This window comes from Oxyura jamaicensis, chromosome 10 (assembly GCF_011077185.1).
Source record: "Oxyura jamaicensis isolate SHBP4307 breed ruddy duck chromosome 10, BPBGC_Ojam_1.0, whole genome shotgun sequence".
In the NCBI taxonomy this organism is placed as follows: domain Eukaryota; kingdom Metazoa; phylum Chordata; class Aves; order Anseriformes; family Anatidae; genus Oxyura; species Oxyura jamaicensis.
In genome coordinates this window covers 19588620-19604206 of record NC_048902.1, presented here as the reverse complement: position 1 = coordinate 19604206, position 15587 = coordinate 19588620, and the positions used below count along the sequence as shown (strand labels likewise).

The window sequence follows — 15587 nt, the reverse complement described above, 5'->3', positions numbered from 1 at the left end:
TATTTAAATATTGTTTTTTTAAAAACTTAACTGTACAAATTGAATGTGAGTAGAACATCTACAAGTATATGTCAGGTTACAGTTCATGTTCTGATATCAGCTGAAACATCCAATAGAGCCAAGTCCCTGATCTCCTCTAGCAGCTGGTATAAGCACGGTCCCTTTGTCTGGCAGTACTCCCGATACTCTTCTGCAGTTACTTCAACTCTTGATTTTTGTTTGGTGTGCTGGGCTTTTTCTGCAGACTGGCTGACTTCTTTTACCAAATCAGATTTCACCATATTGAAATTCTTCTGGGAAACCTCCGTGGCTGAAGTCTGGTACGGTGCATTCCTGATTATTTCAAGCTTGATTGTGTCAGCATGGCAGCGGGAAGTCTGCACAAGTATTTTCACCTTAAAAGCAATTCAACAATTACTTTATTTCTCATCATGCTACTTCCTTTTACTTTCTCCAGATTAAATACTCACTGTTATGTGATCGAAAAGACTTAATGTAACTGATTCTCCAGTGGTTGTAGTGGAAGTAATTTTGTTCTGAAACCGCTGAAGCGATCCAGGCTTCCACTCACAGCTTCTATCACCTCGACAAGAGATGACTAAGCCTTCTTTGTTTTTCATATAAGCAGCACCTTTGATTCCATATCTTCAAAAAAAACATGAACAAAATTGAAGAATTTCCACCCTCATCAGTTCTCTTACTAATTTTGAAACCAAAGGAGGGCTAGCTAGGATTATAGGAAAGCAACAGAAAGGTACAACCAGGGTAGCTTGATAATCCTGCTTCAGGAGCACTTAATGTGTATTGTCAAAAAAAGTAACCCCACAGTATACGAAAACAGCATGAGACAGTGAGGTTTTTCACAAGCAGTGAAGCAGAAGTAAGATACAGTCAGTAATCCATTATCTTTGAGCCTAGAATGCCCAGATAATGGAAAAATAGCAGTGTTACGGGTTATTGGAACTGGTTCTCCATTAAAAATGAGTTACTTAAAGTTCAGCAGCGTGAACGGAGAGGAAAACAGAAAAGCATGCTATGATTTACAAAAAATAAAATAGTGTAATCAGTCAGTATTTCCTTTCTTAAGGACCAGACGTATCCTTACAGCATTCCAATAATACTTGTGTGTTATTTTTAAACTCAGTCCAAGCTCTAATGAACTTACCTTGGTACAAAAACAAGCACGCCATTTGTTCGAATTGAGTAGATAACACCATCTGCTACGCAGCGCTCATCTGTTTCTGGGGTTTTGTCTTTGAAATACATGCACTGGAAGAGTTCAGTAGACTGTTTCTGAGCATGCTGGGCTGCCTGTGAGTACCCCCCACAAAAAGAGAAGAGAGAAAACAGTCTATGTAAATACTCTAATTAGCTTGTTTGGCTTCAGTCTTTATATTCATTTTGCCATCACTTACTCCCCTACACTCCCCCTCAAAAATACATCTGAAAGGAAATCCTATCTGTGGTAAAGGTGAGTTACAAAGTCATTTTTAGTACTACTCTCAGAAGAAATGTGATATTTAAGTTAATAATAATAATAAAAGAATAACAATGAAGTGATACTAGGGCATTATAGTATCCAAAAGCTGCAGTCAAGGCTGGTATTCCATTCCACTGGGCAGCATACAGACACACACCGTGACCATCTTACCCTGTTCCTGTTATTAATGTGTCTGCACAGTTCCTCAAGATCCTTATTGCTGAGTACTTTATCCTTAACATCTTTCGTTTCCTTCAGAGTGGTTGCCATCAAGAGTCTGTGGACAACTATGTCAGCATATCTTCTAATTGGAGAAGTAAAATGAGTGTACTTATCTAAAGCAAGTCCTACAAATAAAAAAGGAAGCAGTGAAAAGCAATTAAAGCAATCAATTGCCTCTCCCCAGCAATTCAGAAATAACATAAATAGCATAAAAAATAAGGTGACAGGATACCGTAATGATGAAACTCCTCTTCAGAACAAGAGCCAGTTGAGAAGTACAATGCATTAGACATCGCATGAGTGGCCATAGATCGCAACAGTTTGTTTACGATTGGATCCGATGGATCATCTGCTTTATCTAGGGACTCAGCCAATGTTTTGTTAGACCTGTCAAAAAAGTGTTCATTCTGAATAAAATTACACCGCCCTGATCCTAATAGCCTACACTTAAACTCCTGCAACTTGGAAAACCAAGGACCACAGTAAAACCTGTTTTTGACCAGAATGAAATATGCTGAGCTGCTCATAAACCCGTTTATACAGCAGAGCACAACTGATGGATGGAAGGGGGCTCCCGAACAAAAGGCACTGCTGATGGCCTTCATGCTCTGAGACCTACCAAAATGATACCTCGATGTGATGAGGCTTACAGCCTTCTCATCAGATCCTGATCTAAACATTCATTCTAAATTATTTCAAGTATTTTAAAATGATTACACTGTACTGTAACGATTACATAGCCAAATAGTTAATTGGTTATCTCTAATTAAAGTGGTTAAGATAAGTAGCAAAAGGTACCGTGTGTCTATTGAGAAACCTTTGGCACTGGCACATTCTCGAAGTTCAGTAAAAAATTCCTGTCGTGGTGGAGGATGTTGACGCAACAAAGCTTGATGAGGGAAGTTTTCTGAAATCTTTTTTGCCACCCAGTGGTTGGCAAGAATCATACATTCTGCTACAGTCTCATGCACCTCCAGTGGCTGCTTGGGGATGAGATCGTGAATGTTTTTTTTGTCATCCAGTTGCACTCGGATTTCTACCCCTTCTAGTTCTAGAGCACCACAGCTGTCCCGCTTAGCTCTCACGTGCCGTGCTATGTCAGTGAGTTTTGATATTGCCCAAACCAGTTCATCCAATTTCTTCTTCCTAGTTCTTTCATCCATGTCTTTCAGTTCTGGGATATCATCAACAACACTTGTGTCTCCATCTAATAATCCCTGTGCTACTTCGTAGACTAGCTTGTACGCAGACCGGATGATGGTTTTATTGTAGCAGACTCTCAGTATTTCATACGACTCTCTTTCTAGTTCCCACAAGACGCTTACAGCATACCTTAAAGAAAAAAAAAATCACAATGCTAGAAACAGTTCTGCTTAGCTTCACATTTCAAATACATTCAACTGCTGCAAATTTACAGATTTCGGTTTGCATTGATGTTTTTTTTTACTGGAAACCTTTTTCTTCATGAAACAAACCTGTGTTCAGCAATGCCACTAAATAATGAGCTTAGCTCTTGGTTCATGCATCAATTAATAAATGAGGACCAACTACATCATCAGTATTTTCAATCTACCTGTTGAGCCAGAGTGCACCTAAGATAGAAGGCCAAATCTGTTTTAAAGCACTGATCCACTGCAACAGTTGTTTTTATTCATATTTATTTTATTAGCCAGATGTATCCACTACGATCATATCTGGACCCTGCATATCCTCATTTTCAGCCAGCCAACCAGCCCTGTAAATTGTATATAAATATATGTATATAAAAAGAAAAGTGTGGTACCAGGGCAACAACACATTTGAGAAACAGGACAATAGTAGAAAATGTGACCATTCACATGGACACGTGCACCTTTAAGTTGCTGTTAAAATAAAAAGCACATTGCTAAGGGCATGGGTACACACTATCAGAGGAGGAGATGGTCATTACCTAATACCACATTTCAGCTTTTTGTGACTACTAGTTTGCTTACAAAAAGTACCAAATACCTCAAAAAGCACAAGCATAAGCAGGTGCTTTGTTAACATGTGGTGTAAGGTAACATTTCTGTGCATCCACAAAGTGCACAATCTAACTGAGAAAAAAAAATAACATTTTTTTTTCTTTCAGACAAGTCTTTTGCTATTTTTCTTTCAAAAAATAACATATTTTTTTCTTTCAGCAACTGCTAGCAAAAAGCTGCACAGGCAGTCAATGGCTGGGGAAAAATAAAACATCCTCCCCTTCCTTAGCTGCAGTACAGAGTTAAGCCCTATAAAACGCATCATGGAATTAAAGGGTTGGACACTTAACATTTAGTGTTAACTCACACTGAAAAAAAGTCTATATGAATAAATTCATGGTAACTGCTGCTGTCTGAAAACCTAAACGAGGCTGACAGAGGTAGGAAACCTGGCTTTTGCCATCAGAATTAGTCTGTCAGTAGTTAATTTCATCCAAGAAAAGATTCAGCAACGATGAAAGAAACATTACAAGAGCTCTTCTAATTGGCCAACGTGACAATTAATTATTTCAGGAATGCATTTTTCTTGTTTGAAGAAAAAGTCTAACCTCAATCTTCTCAGTGATTTCATGTTATGGATTGAACCTTGCAGGGACTGCGTGTATGTTCAGCTGGATTGTCCTGCTCAAACAAAACGCGTATGTGCATTTTGGCAAGGTAAAGGATTACAAAGCAGTCACCTTTCCTAAATACCACAGAATTAGAAGTTATTTTTAAACATACATTATTCTTTCAGTTGAAGATTTAGTAACAATGCACGTGATTAATAAACAGAGAGACTGGTAGCAACAACTAAATTACTTGTAAAAATCACTTTTGTCAGAAATATCACCAAATCTTACCTATCAACTCCACTAAGAAGAGAGCATATGTCAGCACTCAAGACGGCGGGCAGCATATCGTAACGACGATCTGCCAAATAGTAAGTTGTTGCCCTGAAGAATAAAACACAGTCACTGTTCTTCTCACAATGACTCATTGGTGTTTAACTCCCAAGCAGTTTGCAAAATAACTATGGTGTTGGCAAAATGTGACACACAGTATGATTTTAGAAGGCTGTTCTTAAGGTTATTCTTACCCAACACACACGTGGTACTGAAATGAAGTTATTTAAATGACTATTCGTGTAAGCACAAGCCTAAGTTTGCCTTCCTCTGTATCTCCAACTTGCAATAAAGGCATAGCTTGGACTGTACAGAATAAGCTCAGCTCAGAAGAGGTCATTTAAGGGCTATACAAATATTTCTGCTGGCCATTAAGTTTACATTTCTTTGTATCTAGAGATACAATATTTTTTTGTATCTACAGAGAACAGCACATTTCATAAAGTGATTCAGCAGTCTGAGTTCAAAACAGTGGGAATAACAGAAAAAAGTATGGAATATAACATAAGGTTAAATATTAAAAGCAAGAACTCTTCCAAAAGAATTAACAGACCTTCTCAATGTTTCCTTAGCACAGCATTACAAACTTCCAGGCTCCATACATTTTTTTAGTTTTTAGAAAATACATTACCTTGCTCTTGCCTCAACATCAGTGTAAGAATTTGCTGCCACAAAGTAGGTTACGTCTGCAATGTGGACACCTAGCTCTAGATTCCCATTAGGCAGAGTTCTAACGGATAGCGCGTCATCAACATCCTCACAGCCTTTTGGGTCAATGCTGAATATCAAGTGTGTGTCTCTCAAGTTGAGGCGTTTTTTTTCCTCCTCTGGATTCACCTTCCACGGATTCTTTGATGAACTCGTGGGCATTTCGCTCATCTGTACAAAAACAGTGATTAACATATAGTTATATCTTTCCTATAAAAAGAAGCCAACAAATTAGATTTAATTAGCTCTTCCTTTTGTAATCCACTGATAGTTCTGTGTTGGTGTACTTTTTCATCCCTGACAAATTCTTTCCTTGCATTTTCCAAGTCAGTCTACCACATTTACTTTCCAGAAAGTATAAAGAGTATCTGAAAGAATGCTACACATATTATTATCACCTGATATTACTGTAGTGATATTGCAGCTCTGGCCAACACCAACACTGTACATTGTTTCTTACATTCTTTATATTTTCTTCCATTAATTTTAGGTAAAATCAAAATACTTCGCTGTGAGAGCTGTTTCCCATCCTAGCTGAGGACAAAAAGGATTAAAGCCATGATTTCAACAGGTCTTGGCCTTTAGGATCAGTACTATGAACACATATAAAGACAATATCTTAACAGTCTACATCAAATTAGAACTAAGAGTTTGTAATTTTCTCCTCATAGTGAGCAGATTACCTTCAAATCACTCTTGACTTGAGAATTCTTAGTATCTCTAGAACCACTGATATCCACAAGTAATTCCAGAAAAAATACTTTAAAAATAGTTTTCATTTTTCAAAAGCCTGTTGGCAACATGCTCAGCTGAAAGAGGCCCCCCCCTCTTTGAGGAACAAGAGCCTAGAAATGAACAGAAAAGAATGTACCTAATCACAAAGACTAACCTGGATTTCTGAGAAAGGCGCTATAGAAATGCTGTTCTCCACCAGAATAGCTGCAATTTCCCCTTCAAGATCTCCAATTCTTCCTAAAACCCTCACAAAGTGTCCATTTGGATATACAGAATTTGATTCCCAAGAATCAATGCGCACAACAACTCTGTACTCCTGCAGCAAGACAAGTCTTCTGTTAAAATAGCAATCTGCTCCTGACAATCAATCAACATAAACATTCTTCAGAGGCAAATATTGCAATCCAAAGAGACTAGCAACTCTAAGAACTTTTCAGAAAGGAAAAATAAACCCACGATCAGAAGCTTACTGAGAATTACATTTATTTCCCAATAAATGACTCATCTGGGGTCATTATATAAAGAATCTCTATCTTGAAATAAATATTAAAAACAAACAAACAAACAAACAAAAACAGGATGTAAACAAGTATTCCTATACCACAGAAGACAATTGGAATTTACAGCAGCTAGGAATGAATAAAGCCAAAAGTTTCTATAGGAATGGCTGGCCAACCATCATCATTCATTAGCAATTTGTTGAAAAGCTCTCCTTCGTACTTTTCACCAGTTACACAATCATAGAGCCAATAAAGCTGCAAAGGCTATTGCGTTTCAGGCCCCTAATATGACCCTGAATTTATCAGGAAACAAAACAAACAAACAAAGCACCAAAAATACACAAAGCAAGCAGTGTACAAATGCTCAGGGTACCTGGACTGTGGTACATCCAGAACTACGATACACTTTATTACCTGAAGGTTACAGTTTTGACAGGAATTGAACACATTTCTTCACGCTGAACTGTGTCCTGCTTTCACAAACTTAACTTGATTAATAGTTCTCTACCTGTCTTTTTGCCCTGAAAACATCAAGAGAACATATAACACCCAGGCAATTTTGTAGGAATACAGAACAGAGAAACACTTCTGCCAAATTACCTGTAGTGCTTCAGCTTGCTGGGTACTGATCCGGATTTTGGGAATTCTGTAGTCCCAAGGTGTAACAAGGATTTTCTGAGCATTTCTGCCCTGGGACTGGCTTTCTTCTTTAGAAGGGAAAGTGACCACATAATCTCTCCAGTTCTTTTGAATGATTCCAACAACTTTACCTTTTAATAAGGGACATTGTTGGCATTATATTAAAGAGTTAAATAGGAACACGAAAGCAAACACGAGAGAGATATAGAAGATCCATTGCTTTGTAATATGAACAAATATTTCCACAAATCTATATTATAATTGCTAACAATGTATGTTATACAGGTTTGTAATAAATTACCATTGGCACATCCAGCTTTAAATGAGCTTTTTTCTGTGGATACTAACGAAAACTAACTCCTTGTATAGATTTAAATTGATACAGCACATAAATGATTCAGTGAGATTCTCACTACTACCAAAACATGTCTAAGTCTAGTAAAAAATACAGAAAAGATATACTAGCAAAGACCAAAATTAAATAGTATTTTCTGGTAGGAAGAGAACTAATCTTGAACTTTTAAACTCTGACCTCAGCATACCCATAAGATGTAGGAAAGGGACTATAAAATGAAGACTACAATACAGATCAGACCAGAAAGGCAAGGTAATCTTAATAAAATATTGTATCGTTCTATCTACTTTACCTGTGGGCATAGGATCACCAGTGGTGTCTGCAGGTGCTTTATCTTCTGTCTCATTTTCACAAAGGGCAACAATCCTTCCTTTCCATTCGTGCAAAGGAAGTAACTCCACAGCCACCACATCACCGTGGATTGCACGATTTCGAGCTCTGGCCCCATAAATAAGGATGTCACTCTGAAGGTCTAAATTTAAAATAAAAAGAAATAGAACTAAGAACAACTAAAACCTTCAAGTCCCTTCACTGCCCTTGGCAGCATTCTGCTGAAATAAGTTTACAGAAAAGGATACTTGCAGTACTTCCAAAAGGACTATTGACAAGTAATTAATATTGCACAAAAATTAAAACCCTTCCTTCCCTCATTTTTAAAAGGAGACATATTAAGCAATTCTTTAAGAGAACTCTTAAATAAAAAGCAGCATAGGCTAGGATGGTATAATTGTTCTCAGGAACCAGTTTTAAAAACACACAGCACAGTTAAATTGTGGAAACCACTGCCACAGCGTTTTTAAAAAGGGGTTTGTATATTGAACACTGACTTAGCTGTTAGGTCTGCCTGAGGAACATTTGAAATTATTTACTAGTGAAAGCTGACACAAAATAGTTGTGCAAGCAATATGTGCTGTTCCCTCAAAGGTACTAATTACTAATTCATACCAGAAAGACAATACCGGTGTTCTGATCTGATCCTAAAAGCATTTTTCTTATTACATTCACAACGACCAGCTCCCTAATCCTGTCAGCATCTGTGCAAACACTTATTTCAACCAAACAAGTGGTCATATGAAGTTTGAGCAAGCACAAATAAAACAATTTGCATCAATATTAACTTCAGAAAAAATCTAGAGAAACTCATTACTAGGACAAGAGTCCAAAACACAGCCAAAGGTGCTAAGAATGGGACAGGAGGATATACAGATATTGCCTTCTCAGGAGGTCCAGTCTCTGGGTTAATCTCCAGCCTCCCTTCTGGCCCATAAAAGGAAAAAAAAAAAAAAAAAAAAAAAAAGAAAAAACATCGCAGTATCTTAGCTTTCATCTTGATTAATAACTGAACAGCTATATATATATATGGCAACGTGGATTCACGTAAAAATCACAGACAGCATCAAGAAGTCATTGAACACATCCTCTCATCGTTTTACCTGTTTCTTTGCTGCCAAATCCCTGAAGTCGAACAAAAGCTTCCAATTGTGCTCGATGCTTATTGACATTCAGTGTACCCTGAAAGTAATAAACCAATTAACAGAATGAAATAGCCACGTCTCTAAATAGCAAACTTATACATTTATACAATATATATAAATATATATATATACTAATAGTATACATTTTTGTTCTTACAGCAATTTTTAGATAAGTTAGTTGTTTTCATTGATATTTAGGTTATGTTGAACAGGGCTGTACTCTCTATAGGGAGAGAACGTACAATGCAGACCTTTAAGCGCTCACTTCTGTAAAGGAATGGCAAGTTCTTTTAAATGCTCAATTTAACTGTAAGATGGTAAAGGTCATTTTATTCGAAGCATAGGCAGTGTAAGATTACTTTTGTTGCCTGCCCTAATATTGAATCTCCAAATCTCAGAAAAAAAAAAGAAAACTCAAGTCTATCTGTTCACATTCTGTTTTCACCTCACTGGTGACATTGTCAAGGAAGGAACAAATTACTACCTCTATTTCTTTAAATTATTTTTTAAGAGAAGCCCACCAACAATTAAGACTGTAAATTAACTTCACTAAGATACAGACTGTGTGCAAATGAAGTAAGAAATGCTGCCCTCGTACAGCATTATCTATATTTGAGAATTAGACACAGTTGTTCCATATCACACATGGCACAAGACTGCATCTTTCTGTGTATAATCTCTAACTAGCAACTGACCTGTATGTATCTTCCGGATTTGATCCCAGCCTCCAATATTTCCATGGGTAAGTGCTCAGGATATTCTTTTCCATTGTTTTCTTGGCTTTCAGTCTCCCGTTCATGCCGCGCTTGAAGTATAGAGTCAAAGAGTTCGTGGGCAGCCTTTAAGTCAGGCCAAAAGTTATCCAAGTAATTCTGTATGCACATATATTAACAAACAAGAAAGGATTTAAAGGTCACTGTTATTTTAATAATGCTTCATTTGAAAAGCCTATTACAGACAAGCGCTGTCTCGTGCACTCATGAGCTGTCTAGTGCTCAGTACCACATGCTCAGATTGCATTTCCAAATAGTAGTGATGTCTGCTCTGAATACCACAGATCTGTTCCAGATTCACCCTAAGTCATTTGGTAAATATAACAAAAGAGATATAACTGTTAGGAAAACATCCTAAACTAGAGATTCTCAAACTTCTGCTAGCAATATACCCCATCCAAGCTACATTAATTCCTATAAAGTGCCACAGCAAAATCATCAAACTGGCAACACACTATTATTGTATGCATTTGGTATGATTCTCTGTACTACATATGAACCACACTCATAGGAACAATTTGAGCATAGTCATTTTTATACAAATTCGAAGTAAATCTGGTTGGTTTTACTTAACATCCTATCACGGCTAAATATAAATATCCTATCCATGTATCCAGCTGAATACAAGCAGTATCAGAGATCAAAAACTAAATGACAAATCAGTTATCTTCTCATGCATCAGCGTATCCTATATAGTCAAGGCTAACACACGCTGTCAGAATAACACTGGTGAATATTTCGGCTACTTGTTTATGGAATGCTTGCACTACATTTAGACATGTGGCTGAGGTAACCCATTATTGGTCACTGTGCCAAATTCTTTAAAAACAAGGAAAACAATGAAAAGGGCTCCTAAGAAGGATGATCTGTATCTTTAAAGCTGCTGCTTTTCTTTTCAGTTCTCTGCTTTGCTCACTCACCATTGTTAATGACATTCGCATGACAGACATCTTTGCTTTCTTTGAGAAACGAAGTCATGAGTTAGCATTGTAGTATTTTTTACATGTAAACTCCGAAATGATTTGCACTATACATTGGGCTTTAAAGTACTTGCTTTGTCATTTTGATGAAGCACCAAGGCAACCTTCTTCTATTTTCCTGGCATGTTACCTTGAAGGAAATCACAAACACTCCTTCTGTTTCATTTCCGTACTGCCTGATAGCATCTTCATCTTCTGTTACCATAACAACTGGCATCTGACCCAAGCAGTGATTGTAATACCAGACTGCTGCATTGTAAATACTCCTAGAAAAGCAAAGTTTGAAATAAGACTCCTGGCATATCTCATTTGCTACTTGCAAGACATTTGCAGGCTTTGTATAAATGAGATTTTGGTTTTACACTTATATTTCTGAGATACATACAACAAGCTACGTAAACTTTATACCCTCAAAAATTTATGTGCCACACATGAGCACTGAGAGGACAGAAAAAGAAGGTTCTTCTTCCCCAGTACATCTCTGTGTGCCCCAGCTGCAACATCATGTATTATTCCTCTGAATGAAAGCTTGTAAAAATCTAGCTGGAACTGCCAGGAGTCTATGAGACGCTACATCTATTAGGATCTAAAGTGATCTATTTATTATGCTAAAGCATCCTTTAAAATGGTTGTCCAACTTTAAAATGATCAATGCTTTTTATTTTAGCATTATTGCATTTAATGAACATTTGTCTATTTTTCTCTGAAAACAATGCTGAAACTGAATCACAAAAGGACATCCTATACTTTTAGAATTATTGTGAACTGTTCCAGAGCTAAGCAGAGAAAGACTATGAACTCTTACATATCCAGTGTCTACTAATATTTCTAAATACAATGTCATGATGTTATTCAGTGTAGTACTATGCAAGTTAAAGCAAACCTGGTCTGCCATTTCTCCATCGATTCTCCCTTCTCTCTTGGCCGGTAAGAATGCTGGTGGAATTCATTAGCAAACACTGTACAGTCATGACGGGCATCCTTCACCAGGTTTCGCAACTTGTTGTACTGTCTGGAATAGGAAAAAGATCAATATAACATCATCAAAAGAAAGCCTGGGAGTGTTTTAATTCCAGCTGAAAATCTCAAGGAAAAATACTATAATGCATAAAGTAATGCATTTATTAAATTCTGCCATTGACAATTAAACCTAAAAAATCATCTGTAAGCAAGCTGTTCTAATTTTCATTATGAATGCTTCTGATTTTTAAACACAGTTGTTTTCCAATGGCCCCACAAAACATCATAAATGTTCAGGAACTTATTTTATTATTTCTGGGACAAGTCATTTTTTCAAAGATGTTTATGCTTTATTAATCCCGGAAGACCTTGATAGCAAACTGCTATCTCTCATATACTCTCATATACTATGGCAACATGGTTCGTGTCTGATAAGCTAAGTACCATGTACTAGTATTACCTGCTCCTCAAAGACAAGTGCTCAATCTGTAATACAACAGGAACAAAACCACACGCATAATTTGGTTGTTGCATATAACACATCATTACTGCAAATTCTCCCTAATTCCTGTAACAAGGCATTTGATTAGTTAATAATGTTACAGGTTTAATATTAATATTCACTATTAAGTGAAAAATATGCCAGGCATTGATGCCTATGAATCACAAAGGATCACAGTTCTTTCTCTTCTGTAAAATCATATTAAGACACTTGAAAGACCTGAAAACAATTTAAGCACAACATTTTGCTGACTTTGGGTAGCTGTGCTTAAATATATATTTTACAAACTGAATACGTTACTTCAATCTATATTAAAAAATGAGTTATTATAGGATAAGTACCTGCGACCTTTTTGATGTTGCACAGCTTGACATGCTGTCTGCATGAAAATGATACCTTTCAGCTCCGGAAACTCAAGAATCTCAAGGTAATCTTGAACAACCTTCCAGTCTGGGACAACGTAATGAGTCACATCATCCGATAACAATTTGCCATCTAAAATACAATTCAGAGGTTAAAGGTTTAAACTTTTGGTTGCAATATTGCTCTCTTAAAAACGCCTTCAAATGCCAGGACATTAGAGTTGTGTGTCTTCAAAGGTACACATACATATTTTTCTAATGAACAAAGTTATAATGACTACTATGGTACAATTCTGTAGTATAATCTCTACAATTTGTGACAGAGCCCTTTTGCTATCCACGGATGCCAAAATTTAGGGTAACTTCACAGAATCACAGAATAGTCTAGGTTGGAAGAGACCTCCAAGATCATCGAGTCCAACCTCTGACCTAAGACTAACAAGTCCTCCACTAAACCATATCCCTAAGCTCTACTTCTATCCTAATGTGTGAAAAAGATCCAATTTCATTGGGAAAAGCAAGTTACTTGAAGAGTGCAGGTAACATTCCTTTTTTTCCTCTGCTTCCACGTGAAAAGAGAGATGATATATCTCCCAGAGAATGGAATTATTCAAAGGGTGTACCACCTCCATGGATCTCTCTATTCAACACTATCCATTTACAGCAGGCTCTTTTTCTGTACCTTCATATAAAAGCATACAGATAAGAGAAGACATTCTCAAATCTAAACTATTACCATCATTGCCAATCCTCTCTATAGAGACTCCATCCCTTAAGGAACACCCCCATCAAAATATCACAACAAACCCCTCACAGATTAAAATCTTAAAATGTCCTGCCAAATTAATTAGTTTAATTACTTTAGATATTTCAATGATTATCCACTAAACTTTTAGCTGGCGGGCATTAACTTCTCTGTATTTTTCCTCAGTATCTATTTATCCCGTACAATATTACAGAAACCGAACTGTTGAATTTAGTGCAGGCAAATTATAAAGAATAAAACTATAAAGATCTTGACAAGTTGGGTTATTGTCATGAATTTCTTAGAAGCTGTCACAGGACAAACCGTCTATTAACTGTTATCACTAGAAGTGTGATTCCAGTAGGCACAATTCTGTATACAGTAACAAGGCTACATCTCACTCTGAAGGTATATAACGGATAATGGCAGAAAGCTAATATTTATTAATAATTCATAAGAGCATTAAATGTGAAATGTCACTCAAAGAGTTATGTGATCTGCTCATGTTAAGCTATCCTTTTCTAACCCATACATCTAGATCAGAATAACTTTTAAGTAGGAACCGCATGCCATTAAAAGTATCTGTAGATGTGATTTATGTAGGCGGTCTCTCACAGCACATAAAGAAAGCCTGATCAGCACAGTGTGTAGAGTCAGGAATAAAAATAAATGTTCTCCTTACCTCTGAGTCACCTGGAATAATTATAAAGGGACATGTTCTGACACTCATCTACAGCACAATTTTTTCAAGCCCAGAAGAGGGAAAGTTAGGCATGGGGAGAGAGGTAAGACTTTTGTCTGGTATGTGTCTATAATTTATCCTTAGGGAATTCATAACCAAATTCACTACACTCCTCTACAGCACCGAGATCCATAAGGGACCAGTAATTATAACTAGTCCTGACACCCTAGATCACTGTGACAAACAATTATGCTTAATGATTCAACAGAAGTTACTGCTGATGCAGAATAACAAATGCTTCATGATAACCACTTGGCTGCATTAACAGGTAAGGTAGACAATGTAGTTCACACTATAAAGCAGCACCCTGCAGAAATTAATGTACATGTAAGAACTTTTTAAAAAGCAAAGTGCATAAATGAAATGCACATGTAAAAGACGATTTAAAAAAGCGAAGTGTGAAACATGGGCGTTTTCTGTTACACCTCCATGCCACTTCAGCCTTCTACTCCAGTCACCAAACTGTTGCCAGTCAAATGCTGCATCAATCCACGTCTCTTTTCAGTTCCTTTTTTTCCCCTAACACTCAGTTTATTCCTGACTGGTTTTGCCTTGAAGCAAATGTCCCCGAACTGCTCATTTCCCCACTGCTCCAAGTGCTGTCGCCCCTCACACCAACCCTAAGGCTCAGGACGGCAGTGTTGAAGCTTGCCAGTTTTTAGAAAACTTTTCCCCGGACTCATCTTCCCCCTCCCCGGCTCCCCGCCGCCCTTTTCTCTCCTCAGCCCGCCACTTCCCCGCCGGTTCCTTTCAGGCCTCGCCGGCGGCGAGCTGAGGCGCCCCGGGACGAGCCGCCCCCAGAGCCCGGCGCACTGCCTCAGGCCCCAGAGCCCGGCTCCCTCAGGCCCCCCAGCCCGACTCCCTCAGCCCCCCCAGCCCGGTTTCCCTTATCCCTCGTCCCCCCTGCCCTTTCCTCCCAGATCCGTCCACGCCGGCCCGCTCACCGCCGGGGCAGCCTGACCGGCACAGGGCGCTGCGGCACGGCACGTCGGGCCGCAGGTAGTGCTCCCGCACGACGCGCACCGAGCGGCCCTGCTGGCTCCGCAGCTGCAGCACTTTCTCCGTGCGGAGCATTCCGGCGGAGGCACAGCGCGGCCAGGCCCGTCCCGGTGCTCGGCGGCCGCCTGCGCACGGTGCGAGGGGCGGTGCTGCACGGCGAGGGAGGGACGGAGAGGAGCGGAGGGGAGGGACGAGAAAGTGAAGGCACGGCGGTGGGGGGCGCTGCTGGGACCGGTCCGAGGGAGCGGTGTGGTGGCGGAGGATCGGGGCTGAGGGGAAACTGTGAGGGGGACAGGCGGGAGCGAGCTGAGGGACTTGGGCTGCAGCTGAGGGGAGTTTCTGAGGGACGGGCAGTAAGGAATTGAGGTGAGGTTCTGAGGGAAAGGCGGGAGCGAGCTGAGGGGAAGTTCTGAGGGAGAGGCGTGAAAAAGCTGAGGGGAATTTCTGAGGAATAGGTGGGAGCGAGTTGAGGGAATTGGGGCTGCAGCCCGGGGAAGTTCTGAGGGAGAGGCGGGAGCGAGCT

The 15587-nt window shown here is 38.9% G+C and overlaps 1 protein-coding gene and 1 long non-coding RNA gene across 2 annotated transcripts in view; one reads left to right on the top strand and one right to left on the bottom strand.

The window, feature by feature from the left end:
• Positions 1-22: 22 nt before the first annotated feature.
• DIS3L (DIS3 like exosome 3'-5' exoribonuclease) lies at positions 23-15228 on the bottom strand. The gene is made up of 17 exons (XM_035335884.1): positions 15010-15228; positions 12558-12711; positions 11638-11766; positions 10885-11020; positions 9697-9873; positions 8960-9038; positions 7819-7998; positions 7133-7302; positions 6187-6348; positions 5221-5468; positions 4548-4640; positions 2501-3034; positions 1935-2089; positions 1652-1827; positions 1166-1311; positions 471-645; positions 23-395 (listed from the first exon to the last, which is right to left on the bottom strand). Exons 1-17 carry the CDS (start codon positions 15137-15139, stop codon positions 84-86), a joined length of 3156 nt encoding a protein of 1051 aa, XP_035191775.1. The 5' UTR covers positions 15140-15228; the 3' UTR covers positions 23-83.
• Positions 15229-15388: 160 nt separating this feature from the next.
• Positions 15389-15587, top strand: part of LOC118172358 — an 8414-nt gene continuing 8215 nt past the window's right edge. Inside the window, exon 1 of the long non-coding RNA XR_004753659.1 lies at positions 15389-15519. This is a non-coding gene — a long non-coding RNA (uncharacterized LOC118172358). The remainder of the gene's footprint in view (positions 15520-15587) is intronic.

Coding starts and splice junctions, on each gene's coding strand:
- DIS3L (XM_035335884.1), bottom strand. CDS start 15,139: ATGCTCCGCACGGAGAAAGTGCTGCAGCTGCGGAGCCAGCAGGGCCGC. Junction 11,767..12,557: donor CAACATCAAAAAGGTCGCAG/GTACTTATCCTA, acceptor TTCCTATTCCAG/ACAGTACAACAAGTTGCGAA. Junction 396..470: donor GTCTTTTCGATCACATAACA/GTGAGTATTTAA, acceptor ATTGCTTTTAAG/GTGAAAATACTTGTGCAGAC.